The sequence below is a fragment of the Octopus sinensis genome, linkage group LG27 (genome assembly GCF_006345805.1).
Source record: "Octopus sinensis linkage group LG27, ASM634580v1, whole genome shotgun sequence".
Classification (NCBI taxonomy): Eukaryota; Metazoa; Mollusca; class Cephalopoda; order Octopoda; family Octopodidae; genus Octopus; species Octopus sinensis.
In genome coordinates, this window is record NC_043023.1 from 8118009 (window position 1) to 8131553 (window position 13545).

Genomic DNA, 13545 nt, shown 5'->3' on the forward strand with positions numbered 1-13545 from the left:
TGAGGTGAAAACATTCTGTGCCGTATGAATATGTCCCTCGTTTAAGAAACAGATTGGGTTTATTTACATTTCTGAAGAAAAAAAGATACCCTTCCACCCACCCTAACCCTAAAACAGATTGAAAAGCAATAGATCGATACTAGGGTCATAATTATGGGTGGACACTACAAAGGGAACGGTTTTGTTATCCAGCTCTGATTACGAGAGACCCCTCAGTTTATAGCCACAGGGTATCTTTTTTCTCATAAAAATCAGGGAACATTTTCATATGACGCCGCCAGTATATGTTACGGCAGAAATCGTTTTCACCTCAATAGACTTCTTTGATTGGTTGAAATTGCCGAAATGCAAGAAATCAAACAACAAATATGTTACAAACTACAGAATTTTTTCAAGAAAGCCATTCTACCAGTATACGAAGTTTAAAATTTTTTAGTTACATAGAAATTATTTTAAAAATCTGCCGGTCAAAGCGAAAGGATCCTAATGATGTGCAGGGCACTGACCATGGGCTCATCGTAGACAACATGAAGACAGGGACCTTCACTGCTGGATAGCTAGCGAGCTGGTCCAGAAAAGGGAATTTCGGTTGGCAACATGAAGTCTTACATCAAACATTTTTCTGAAAGGTAAAGGTGAAGTGTGTAGTAAACTTGTGTGGGTATACCAATGTTTCAACACCTCAATGAACTCTGACCCCTATAAACATTGACATTAAATGGCTGACAGTGTTCATGTAATATTTACAATGTTGAATTACTATGTCACTTAACTATCCTCTTTATCTTACTGCTTCTTTTTCTATTTCAGAATATCACCTCATGATGACATGAAAGAAATTACTTTGTTCAGATGTGCCTTTGATATTTTTATCAACTAAAGGAAGATGATATATTTATAAGGAGCATTCATCTATACATCAACGTTTCTATATAAATATAATCTATGACAAACAACAGCAGAATATTTTTCTTGTCTGGAATGTAGAGGAGGTGATTGCTTTACAAGTTTGGATAACTTTACAAACGAGTTGACAGTTTTCACCTGTTGATTTAGGTATTAAGTAAGATCACATAAGAAAGAAAGATTTACATTAAATTATTCTTTGAAAAAAGTGATGCAAATGAACACAAACATATTCATAGAAAAGAAAAAAGCAATATTATTGTGATATATATGACAAATTATCCTGTCATAATGAATAATTTAACTGAACCTAAAAACCCTGATACAAGAGAGAAACCATATTTCTGTGATGTCTGTGGAAAATCATTCTCTCGAAGAAATCACTTGATTATTCACAAGTGTATTCATACAGGAGAAATGCCATATCATTGTAATATCTGTGGTGAATCATTTTCTCTAAATAGCACTTTAACTCGACATATTCGTATTCATACAGGAGAAAAGCCATATCATTGTGATATCTGTGGTAAATCATTCATTGGAAGTGGTAACTTGACTGTACATAAACGTGTTCACACAGGAGAGAAACCATATCATTGTGATACCTGTGGTAAATCATTCATTGGAAGTGGTAACTTGACTGTACATAAACGTCTTCATACAGGAGAGAAGCCATATCATTGTAATATATGTGGTGAATCATTTTCTCTAAATAGCACTTTAACTCGACATAATCGTGTTCATACAGGAGAAAAGCCATATCATTGTGATATCTGTGGTGAATCATTCTCTGAAAATAGCACTTTAACTCAACACAAACGCATTCATACAGGAGAGAAGCCATTTCATTGTGATATCTGTGGTAAATCATTCTCTCAAAGATGTCACTTGTCTAATCATAAACGTATTCATACAGGAGAAAAGCCATATCATTGTGATACCTGTGGTAAATCATTCTCTCGTTGTAGCCACTTGTCTGATCATAAACGCATTCATACAGGGGAAAAACCATATCATTGTCATATCTGTGGTAAATCATTCTCTGAAAATGGCAGTTTAACTAAACACAAACGCATTCATACAGGAGAGAAGCCATTTCATTGTAAGATCTGTGGCAAATCATTCATTGAAAGTGGTAACTTGAATAAGCACAAGCGTGTTCATACAGGAGAGAAACCATATCATTGTGATATCTGTGGTAAATTATTCTCTTGTAGTTGCCACTTGTCTGATCATAAACGCATTCATGCAGGTGAGAAACCTCATCATTGTGATATCTGTGGTAAATCATTCTCTAAAAATGGCAGTTTAACTAAACACAAACGCATTCATACAGGAGAGAAGCCATTTCATTGTAAGATCTGTGGCAAATCATTCATTGAAAGTGGTAACTTGAATAAGCACAAGCGTGTTCATACAGGAGAGAAACCATATCATTGTGATATCTGTGGTAAATCATTTTCTGAAAATAGCCACCTGTCTAAACATAAACGTATTCATACAGGAGAGAGGCCATATCATTGTGATATCTGTGGTAAATTATTCTCTTGTAGTGGCCACTTGTCTGATCATAAACGCATTCATGCAGGTGAGAAACCTCATCATTGTGATATCTGTGGTAAATCATTATCTGAAAATGGCAGTTTAACTAAACACTAACGCATTCATACAGGAGAGAAGCCATTTCATTGTAAGATATGTGGCAAATCATTCATTGAAAGTGGTCACTTGAATAAGCACAAGCGTGTTCATACAGGAGAGAAACCCTATCATTGTGATATCTGTGACAAATCATTTTCTGAAAGAGGTGTCTTAACAAGACACCAGCGTATTCATTCAGGGGAGAAGCCATATCATTGCAATATCTGTGGTAAATCATTCTCAAAACAATCTCACTTCAGTACACGTTTGTGTATACACACTCAAGTGTGACTATATAAGTTTTCAAATTTGTTACAACATACATAAAATTACTTCTAGTTTTTCTGCAAAGAGACAGGGATTTTTTTTATCTCTTCAAATTTCATCAACGTCAACATCAAATTCAACTAAGACTTTGATTTCTGAAGATGGTCATGCTGGAGTTTTGAGGAATTTCTTATGAGAGAATAAAGAATTGGGAATAATGAATAAAAACTGAATTAAACTGAAATTGGTTTTGTCTATTAACTTTCATCATTGTCGTCATTTTCATCATCATCATCCTTCAGCGATAGCTTTTCTTTATATGCTGTCATGGGTGGGACAGTTTGACATGAGCTGGCAAGCCCTAATGCTGCACTAGGTTCCAGTCTGATTTGTTTTGGTTGCTTTGGATGTATTCTCCTAATATTAACCAGTTTACATTTTATGCTGTGAGCTTTATATCATCATCATCATCATTTAACATCCGCCTTCCAAGCTAGCATGGGTTGGGCGATTTGACTGAGGACTGGTGAACGAAATGGCTGCACCAGGCTCCTTTCTGGTCTGGCAGAGTTTCGACAGCTTGATGCTCTTCTTAATGCCAACCACTCCAAGAGTGTAGTGGGTCCTTATACATGTCACTGGCATGAGGACCTGTCAGGCTGTACTGGCAACAGCCATGCTCAAATGTCGGTTTTTTACGTGCCACCAGCACAGGAACCGGTCCAGCAGCACTGGCAATGACCTCACTCAAATATTTTTTCACGTGCCAGTAAGGCAATGCTGGTAATGATCAAATGGTGCTTTTTAGCTGCCACACAGCATATATATATATACATATATATTCATACAGGAGAGAGGCCATATCATTGTGATATCTGTGGTAAATTATTCTCTTGTAGTGGCCACTTGTCTGATCATAAACGCATTCATGCAGGTGAGAAACCTCATCATTGTGATATCTGCCACACAGCATATATATATATACATATATAAAATTGAATACGGGTAGAAATTGATATTAATCAATTAAAACCAGTGGCCTAGCATATTAAAAGAATCCGAAGATTAAAATATTCTTTACATACAAAATTGAAAGGACTGACCACTAAAAGTTAGTGGTCAGTCATTTAAGTTTTGTAGGTAAAAAGGAGTGGCTGTGTGGTAAGTAGCTTGCTAACCAACCACATGGTTCTGGATTCAGTCCCAATGCGTGGCATCTTGGGCAAGTGTCTTCTCTATAGCCCCGGGCCGACCAATGCCTTGTGAGTGGATTTGGTTGACGGAAACTGAAAGAAGCCTGTCGTATATATATATGTGTGTGTTTGTGTTTGTCCCCCTAGCATTGCTTGACAACTGATGCTGGTGTGCTTACTTCCCCGTCACTTAGCGGTTCGGCAAAAGAGACCGATGGAACAAGTACTGGGCTTACAAAGAATCAGTCCCGGGGTCGATTTGCTCGACTAAAGGCAGTGCTCCAGCATGGCCGCAGTCAAATGACTGTAACAAGTAAAGAGAGAGAGAGTATATATATATATATATATGGAAGGGCATCAAGCTGTAGAAACTCTGCGAGATCAGACTAGAGCCTGGTGCAGCCTTCTGGCTTCCCAGATCCCTGTCGAACCGTCCATCATATGCTAGCATGGAAAACGGACGTTAAATGATGATGATGATATATATAAATATATATATACACACACACACGTCAATTCATGTGTGTGTGTATGTGTGCATATCTAATACTATAAATGCGAATATCAGTGCGTCACACTTTTTCAACTTTACTCCTAGAGGCCGTAGCCCAACATATCATACCATTTTGGAATCAGGCTCAATCTGTGGGTAAATTAAGAACTTTCCAGGGCGAATCTGGACCTGTAAGCCTGAAATTTTGGATTCCCAAGTTAACATTACGGATCTTTTCGGTTTGAACGCCAGTTTTTTCTAGCGGTGTCATATGAAATTGTCACCCATAATTATGACCCTAGTATCGATCTATTGCATTTCAATCTGTTTTCGGATTAGGGTTAGGGGAGAGGGGAAGGGTATCTTTATTTCTTCAGAAATATAAATAAACCCAATCTGTTTCTTAAACGAGGGACATATTCGTACGGCACAGAATGTTTTCACCTTAATAGACGTCATTGATTGGTTGAAATTGAAGAAAAAAACCAACAAATATCTTACAAACTATAGAATTTTCTCAAGAAAGCCAAGAGAAAAAGATGTTTTATAAACACATTCTACAAGTATACGAAGTTTAAAAGTGTTTAGTTACGTGGAAAATATTTTTAAAAACTGCCGTTCAAACAGAAAAGGTCCATCATTACTGCTCTTGTTTTTTGTGATTTTCGTTTTTTTACATGATTTTTGTGATGCATTTCTTTGCATGATAACAATTTCTAATAGCTGGATCCCTGAAAACTTCACAGAAAATATAAAAAATGTAGGCATCTATTAAAAGAGACTTCATTTAATAACTATCAAATAATTATCCCATAATCAGAAATATTAAATTTCTAAATATCTCATAGAGATATGTACGGTGGTGGAGCGATAGAGTCGTATACTGTCAACCTAATGTGACAGTCCTGTAAGGGAATTACACCACCGCTGTTTAGCCCTAGGAAGCATCGACGCTGCCTGTCGGCCTTGATACATTTCCTGTGTCCTTATATATTTACGAAGGGGAGACAAACACCCCCAACAGCTAGGCCTGCATCTAGAGACATGCATGTTTCTGGGTCTTGCCCATCATCAGTCTAGAGTAGCAGAGGCCTGCTAGCTGAAGATATTTGTCTAGACTTCGTAAACATATATATTGGTGTATACACCACTGACTTTGTTGCCTCACAAATTCTGGGAAAATGGATGCTTTTTGACAAAAGTTTCAACAAATAATCACTTAGATCCTGTTGATTGAATGTATGGAAAGATTTGTTGGAAAACGTTTTTTCAAGGGGTTGGGGAAAGGAGTTTGGGAAAATAGACGCAACCCAACATTTTCTCCTTTGTAACTTACAGGAAAATGTGCATTTTTTAATGAAATTTCATGCAGTTAGCTTTCCAACGGCATAGATTATAATTACTGAAGTTGAGGGTGAGTGGTGGCTATATATCTGTAGTTCTCCATGCTAGCATGGGTTGGACGGTTCGACCGGGGCTCTGGGAAGCCAGAAGGCTGCACCAGGCTCCAGTCTGATCTGGCAGTGTTTCTACAGCTGGATGCCCTTCCTAATGCCAACCACTCCATGAGTGTAGTGGGTACTTTTTATGTGCCACCTGCACAGGTGCCAGGCGAGGCTGGCAACGACCATGATCGAATTTAGTGCATTTTACATGCCACCGGCACGGAAGCCAGTCAAGGCGGCGCTGGCATCGGCCACGATTCAGATGGTGCTTTTTATGTGTCACCGGCACATAATTTTTCGAATTTTAACCAATGAATCGCCTCTAATTGAGCTAAGATTATTTGCTGCGTCTAAAACATGAGACAACATCCTGTCACTAATCCTAACCCTAAATTTTAATTCTTTTTACTTGTTAAATTAATTTAATTCTTACGCGTTTAAAAAAAAAACGTCCATTGCTTTAGTTTTTTTTTTACACGCGTAACAATTAAATTAATTTAACAATTAAGAAAAACAAAATAGGGTTAAGGTTAGGCTGAGGCTTAGTGACAGGATGTTGTATCAGTTTTAGATGCAGCAAATGATTTTAGCTCAATGGAGGTAATCGATTGGTTAAAATTGCCGAAATACTCGGATTTCCAGACGAAATATCTTACAAACTATAGAATTTTCTCAATAAAACCAAGAGAAAATGTTGTTTTATAAACACATTCTGCCAGTATACGAAGTTTAAAAGTGTTTAGTTAACTAGAATTTGTGTTGACATCTGGCGTTCAAAAGGAAAAGATCCCCCTCCTCTTTTACTCTGCTCCTCACTTCAGCTATACCTCCTCTTCTTCTTGTCGCCCTTTTCAAGCCTAGCAAGGCTCATGGGACCGGTTTCCTGGTTTCTGTGACGTATGTGGGATCTTTTCCTTTTGAACAGCATTTCTGCAATTTTAACCAATCGATTACCTCCATTCAACTAAAATCATTTGCTGCGTCTAAAACTGAGACAACATCCTGTAACTAACTCTAAAACTCCCCCTAACACTAACCCTAACCCTAATTTTTTTTTCTTAATTGTTAAATTAATTTAATTCCATTGCTTTAGTTTTTTTTACACGCGTAACAATTAAATTAATTAACAGTTAAGAAAAATTAATTTAGGGTTAGGGGGGAGGTTTAGGGTGAGTTACAGGATGTTGTCTCAGTTTTAGACGCAGCAAATGATTTTAGTTCAAAAGAGAGCATAGGATTGGTTAAAATTCGAAAAATTAAACTACTTTAAACAAACAAATTACAATTTTCTTAAGAAAGCCAAGAGAAAAAAATTTTTATCTTGACACATTCTACCAGTATACGAAGTTTAAAAGTATTTAATTAACTAGAAATTGTCTGCCGTTCAAAAGGAAAAGATCCCTATGTGTGCCCCCCAACTGGACGGGACGCCAGTCCATCGCAGCATTACTCAAGAAACAGGAAAAGGGAGTGAGAGAAAGTTGTGTCGAAAGAGTACAACAGGGGTCGTCACCACCCCCCTGCCAGAGCTTCATGGAGCTACTAGGTGTTTTTGATCAATAAACACACACAACGCCCAGTCTGGGAATCGAAACCGTGAGTCTGCTGCCCTAACCACTGGGCCATTGCGCCTCCATACCTCCTCTGCTTAACACTTTTTATTTCTACCTCTGCTCTCAACTGTAGAGAAGTAACAGAAACATGCACAGCTATTTGCTGAGAGGGAGACAAGACAGACATATATATAGGGGTAGAGTTTACGAAAAAACAAAAGACAAAGACACGTGGTGTACAAAAACAAACTTTTCCTTTTGAACGGCAGTTTTCAGCACAATTCCTAGTTAACTAAACACTTTTAAAGTTCGTATACTGGTAGAATGTCTTTATAAAACATCATTTTTTCTTGGCTTTATTGAGACAATTCTATATGTTGTAACATATTTCCACTTTAAAATCGAGCATTTCGGCACTTTTAACCAATCAAATACGTCCATTTGGAGTCAAAACATACCGTGCTGTATGAATATGTCCCTCGTTTAAGAAACAGATTGGGTTTATTTACATTTGCGAAGAAAAAAAGATACCTTTACCCCCACCCCTAACCCTAACTAAACCTGACCCTAAGATAGATTGAAATGCAATAGATCGATACTAGGGCCATAATAATGGGTGACAATTTCAAACGACACCGCTAGTAATAAATCCCATCTTTATTTTGACACATTCTACCAGTACACGAAGTTTAAAACTGTTTAATTAACTAGAAATTGTGTTGAAAACTGCCGTTCAAAGGGTAAAGATCCATTTAGGGTTAGGGTTAGGATCAGTGACAGGATGTCTCAGTTTTAGAAGCAATCGATTGATTAAAATTTGAAAAATTAAACTATGTTAAACTTACAAATTACAATTTTCTCAAGAAAGGCAAGAGAAAAAGTTGTTTTATTTTGACACATTCTACCAATATACGAAATTTTAAAGTGTTTAGTTAACTAGAAATTGTCTGCCGTTCAAAAGGAAAAGATCCAATTTATGTGCTGGAAAAGGAGTAGACTTTATTAAAATAATCTGGTGTAAATTTGGAAAAACTCGATGGTAATTTATTGACAGAATGAGAGAAAGAAAATCACTGGAGCGGAAAAAGGAGTAGACATTATCAAAATAATCTGGTGAATGGGACAAAGAAAATCACTGGAGCGGAACCAACAACTCAGCAGAGCCATCTCTAGGAAAATTAGAGAAATACAATCATACGAAGGGAAGTAACTTCTACAACACAGTGAACCACTCAATGTTACAGTAATTATTTTTCGAAGCGGGAACCTGACAATAATTAGGAAAATATATCTCTTCGTCTTAATTAATAACTTTGAAACTGAAATGTTGATTTGATGCTTATAAAATACTATGACCGACTGATACATGTGATAGAGCTGAAATTAATTAGTAAAGTGAGAATAAAACAGCGTAATTAATTAGTAAATGTGAGGAGTCCGATTGAAGAATTCCACATTAATATATGTTATCCTGTTGTTTATGAGGCATTGATAAAACGGTAAGTTGATAAAGATTTACTCTAATGTTATATTAATAATAGTAATGATGATGATGATTTCAAAACTGGCCAGGGTCAGCAATCTTTATACGAGCGATAAGTCGATTGCATGGGTCCCGGTTTTTTCCCGAAAGAGATGAAAGACAAAGTCGATCTCATCCGTATTTGAACTCAGGACTTTCCGCCGAGGTTGGCTTTGTATTTCATTCCATTCCGTGTGAAGAAAATAATAATGATGATGATGATAATAGTAATCTTTTGATAATTAAAACAATAACCTTTTGTGCTTTTGACCTGAAAATTGGCGGTAAGGCATAAGTGAATTACATGGACCCTAGTACTTGATTGCTTCTTATTTTTTCTACCTGGAAATGATGAAAGGGGACCTTGATGTGATATGAACTTTGAGAGTAATGATGCGATCTTTTCACTTTGACCGGCAGATTTTAAAAATAATTTCTATGTAACTAAAACATTTTAAACTTCGTATACTGGTAGAATGTGCTTTAAAAAAATGGTTTTCTCTTAGCTTTCTTGAGAAAATTCTGCATTTTGTAACATATTTGTTTAATTTCTTGCATTTCGGCAATTTCAACCAATTAATGACGTCTATTGATGTGAAAACGATTTCTGCCGTAACATTTTCTGGCGGCATTATATGAAAATATCCCTGTTACATATATATATTCGTTTAAGAAACAGATTGGGTTTATTTACATTTCTGAAGAAAAAAAGATACCCTTCCCCCAACCCTAAAACAGATTGAAATGCAATAGATCGATACTAGGATCATAATTATGGGTGGACACTAAATAGGGAACGGTTTTGTTATCCAGCTCTGTTTACGAGTGACCCCTCAGTTTATGGCCACGGGGTATCTTTTTTCTCATAAAAAACGGACATTTTCATATGACGCCGCCAGTATATGTTACAGCAGAAATCGTTTTCACCTCAATAGACGTCTTTGATTAGTTGAAATTGCCGAAATGCAAGAAATTAAACAACAAATATGTTACAAAGTACAGAATTTTCTCGATAAAACCAAGAGAAAAAGATGTTTTATAAACACATTCTACCAGTATACGAAGTTTAAAATTTTTTAGTTACATAGAAATTATTAAAAAAATCTGCCGGTCAAAGCAAAAAGTTCCTAATGATGTGTAGGGCACTGCCCATGGGCTCATCGTAGACAACATGAAGACAGGGACCTTCACTGCTGGATAGCTAGCGAGCTGGTCCAGAAAAGGGAATTCCGGTTGGGCAACATGAAGTCTTAAATCAAACATTTTTCTGAAAGGTAAAGGTGAAGTGTGTAGTGAACTTGTGTGGGTATACCAATGTTTCAATGCCTCTATGAACTCTGACCCCTGAAAACATTGACATTAAATGGCTGACAGTGTTCATGTTGTAATATTTACAATGTTGAATTACTATGTCACTTAACTATCCTCTTTATCTTACTGCTTCTTTTTCTATTTCAGAATATCACATCATGTTGACATGAAAGAAATTACTTCATTCAGATATGCCTTTGATATTTCTATCAACTAAAGGAAGATGATATATTTATAAGGAGCATTCATCTATATATCAACGTTTCTATATAAATATAATCTTGTCTGCAATGTAGAGGAGGTGATTGCTTTACATATTTGGATAACTTTACAAACGAGTTGACAGTTTTCACCTGTTGATTTAGGTATTAAGTAAGATCACAGAAGAAAGAAAGATTGACATTAAATTATTCTTTGAAAAAGTAATGCAAATGGACACAAACATATTCATAGAAAAGAAGAAAACAATATTATTGTGATATATATGACAAATTATCCTGTCATAATGAATAATTTAACTGAACCTAAAAACCCTGATACAAGAGAGAAACTATATTTCTGTGATGTCTGTGGTGAATCATTCTCTCGAAGAAATCACTTGACTATTCACAAGTGTATTCATACAGGAGAGAAGCCATATCATTGTAATATCTGTGGTGAATCATTCTCTGAAAATGGCAGTTTAACTAAACACAAACGCATTCATACAGGAGAGAAGCCATTTCATTGTAAGGTCTGTGGCAAATCATTCATTGAAAGTGGTAACTTGAATAAGCACAAGCGTGTTCATACAGGAGAGAAGCCATTTCATTGTAATATCTGTGGTAAATCATTCTCTGAAAATGGCAGTTTAACTAGACACAAACGCATTCATACAGGAGAGAAGCCATTTCATTGTAACATCTGTGGTATATCATTCATTGAAAGTGGTCACTTGAATACACACAAGCGCATTCATACAGGGGAGAAGCCATATCATTGTAATATCTGTGGTGAATCATTTTCTCTAAAGAGCACTTTAACTCAACATAAACGTATTCATACAGGAGAAAAACCATATCATTGTGATATCTGTGGTAAATCATTCTCTCGAAGTAATGGCTTAATTAAACACCAGCACGTTCACACTGGAGAGAAACCATATCATTGTGATATCTGTGGTAAGTCATTCTCTCGTAGTGGCCGCTTGTCTGATCATAAACGTATTCATACTGGGGAAAAGCCATATCAGTGTGATATCTGTGGTAAATCATTTGCTGAAAATAGCTATTTAATTATTCACAAACGTATTCATACAGGAGAGAAGCCATATCATTGTGATATCTGTGGTAAATCATTCTCTCGCAGTGGCCACTTTTCTGATCATAAACGCATTCATACAGGGGAAAAGCCATATCATTGTGATATCTGTGCTAAATCATTCTCTCGCAGTAGTCAATTGTGTAGACATAAACGCATTCATAATGGGGAAAAACCATATCATTGTGACATCTGTGGTAAATCATTCTCTGAAAGTGGTGTCCTAACTAAACACCAGTGCAGGATAGAAACCATATCATCGTGACATCTGTGGTAACTCATTCTCTGAAAGTGGTGTCCTAACTAAACACCAGTGCAGGATAGAAACCATATCATTGTGATATCTGTGGTAAATCATTCTCTGAAAGTGGTGTCCTAACTAAACACCAGTGCAGGATAGAAACCATATCGTTGTGATATCTGTGGTAAATCATTCTTTGAAAGTGGTGTCCTAACTAAACACCAGTGCAGGATAGAAACCATATCATTGTGATATCTGTGGTAAATCATTCTCTGAAAGTGGTGTCCTAACTAAACACCAGTGCAGGATAGAAACCATATCATTGTGATATCTGTGGTAAATCATTCTCTGAAAGTGGTGTCCTAACTAAACACCAGTGCAGGATAGAAACCATAACATTGTGATATCTGTGGTAAATCATTCTCTGAAAGTGGTGTCCTAACTAAACACCAGTGCAGGATAGAAACCATATCATTGTGATATTTGTGGTAAATCATTCTCTGAAAGTGGTGTCCTAACTAAACACCAGTGCAGGATAGAAACTATATCATTGTGATATTTGTGGTAAATCATTCTCTGAAAGTCGTGTCCTAACTAAACACCAGTGCAGGATAGAAACCATAACATTGTGATATCTGTGGTAAATCATTCTCTGAAAGTGGTGTCCTAACTAAACACCAGTGCAGGATAGAAACCATATCATTGTGATATTTGTGGTAAATCATTCTCTGAAAGTGGTGTCCTAACTAAACACCAGTGCAGGATAGAAACCATATCATTGTGATATCTGTGGTAAATCATTCTCATACAATGGTGACTTGACTAATTATAAGCATATTCATACTGGGGAAAAAAATATCACTGTGATATCTATCGTAAATCATTTTCTCAAAAACGCCATTTATGTACACGTGAGTATTCACACAAAAGTGCAACCATTCAGTATTAATCTTTATTACAACAATTATGGCTATTTTTTTCTGCTGAAAGACAGGGCTATTTTTATCTCTTCAGATATGATGTTATCAACTTCAATTTCAATAATGTCAACATCAAATTCATGAATGTCATGTATATATATGGAAGTATATCAACAATGCCTTTGATTTCTGAAGATGATTGCTCTGGATTTTTGAGCAATTTGTTTTGAGAGAATAAAGAAATGGGAATAATGAATAAAAGGTTACACTGAAGTTGGTTTTGTCTATGTGTTTTCATCATTGTTGCTGTTATCATCATCATCCTTTAGTGAAATTTTTTTTCCTTTACTGGCATGGGTGGCACAGTGTGACATTAGCTGGCAAACCATGATGCTGCACTTGGTTCCAGTCTGATTTGTTTGGGTTTCTTTGGATGTATTCTCCTAATAGAGTTTATGCTGTGTGCGTATGCGCACACACACATGTACGTGTGTGTATGTACATACATATATCATCATCATCATCATCCTATGAAAAAATATATATATTTCCAATGATACCGAGGGGAAGGGGGTCCGCCACACTTTTTCCAAGCAAAAATAAGGAGTTTGCAGCATATTGTGAGGTCAGGGTACTTGAATCCATGCAAAAAATCTGAGTTATTTTGTTTGTCTTTATGAAAATCTTTTGGGTGAAAATAATAAAATTTACCCGAAATTCTTCTGGACACAAACTTCTCCGAAAAAAATTGTGA

At 36.3% G+C, this 13545-nt stretch overlaps 3 protein-coding genes across 3 annotated transcripts in view; all 3 read left to right on the forward strand.

Moving 5' to 3' along the window:
• Nucleotides 1-13545, forward strand: part of LOC115225502 (E3 ubiquitin-protein ligase MIB2-like) — a 233569-nt gene that overhangs the window by 109016 nt on the left and 111008 nt on the right. The gene's annotated exons all lie outside the window — the stretch shown is intronic.
• LOC115225501 (zinc finger protein 678-like) overlaps nucleotides 1-13545 on the forward strand; it is a 65960-nt gene that overhangs the window by 40830 nt on the left and 11585 nt on the right. The window lies entirely within an intron of this gene.
• LOC118768065 (zinc finger protein 91-like) overlaps nucleotides 1-13545 on the forward strand; it is a 65127-nt gene that overhangs the window by 27949 nt on the left and 23633 nt on the right. The window contains exons 6-10 of the mRNA XM_036513855.1: nucleotides 1319-1731; nucleotides 1996-2316; nucleotides 3655-3748; nucleotides 10958-11323; nucleotides 11408-11575. Coding sequence (XP_036369748.1) covers nucleotides 1319-1731; nucleotides 1996-2316; nucleotides 3655-3748; nucleotides 10958-11323; nucleotides 11408-11575 — 1362 coding nt within the window. The remainder of the gene's footprint in view (nucleotides 1-1318; nucleotides 1732-1995; nucleotides 2317-3654; nucleotides 3749-10957; nucleotides 11324-11407; nucleotides 11576-13545) is intronic.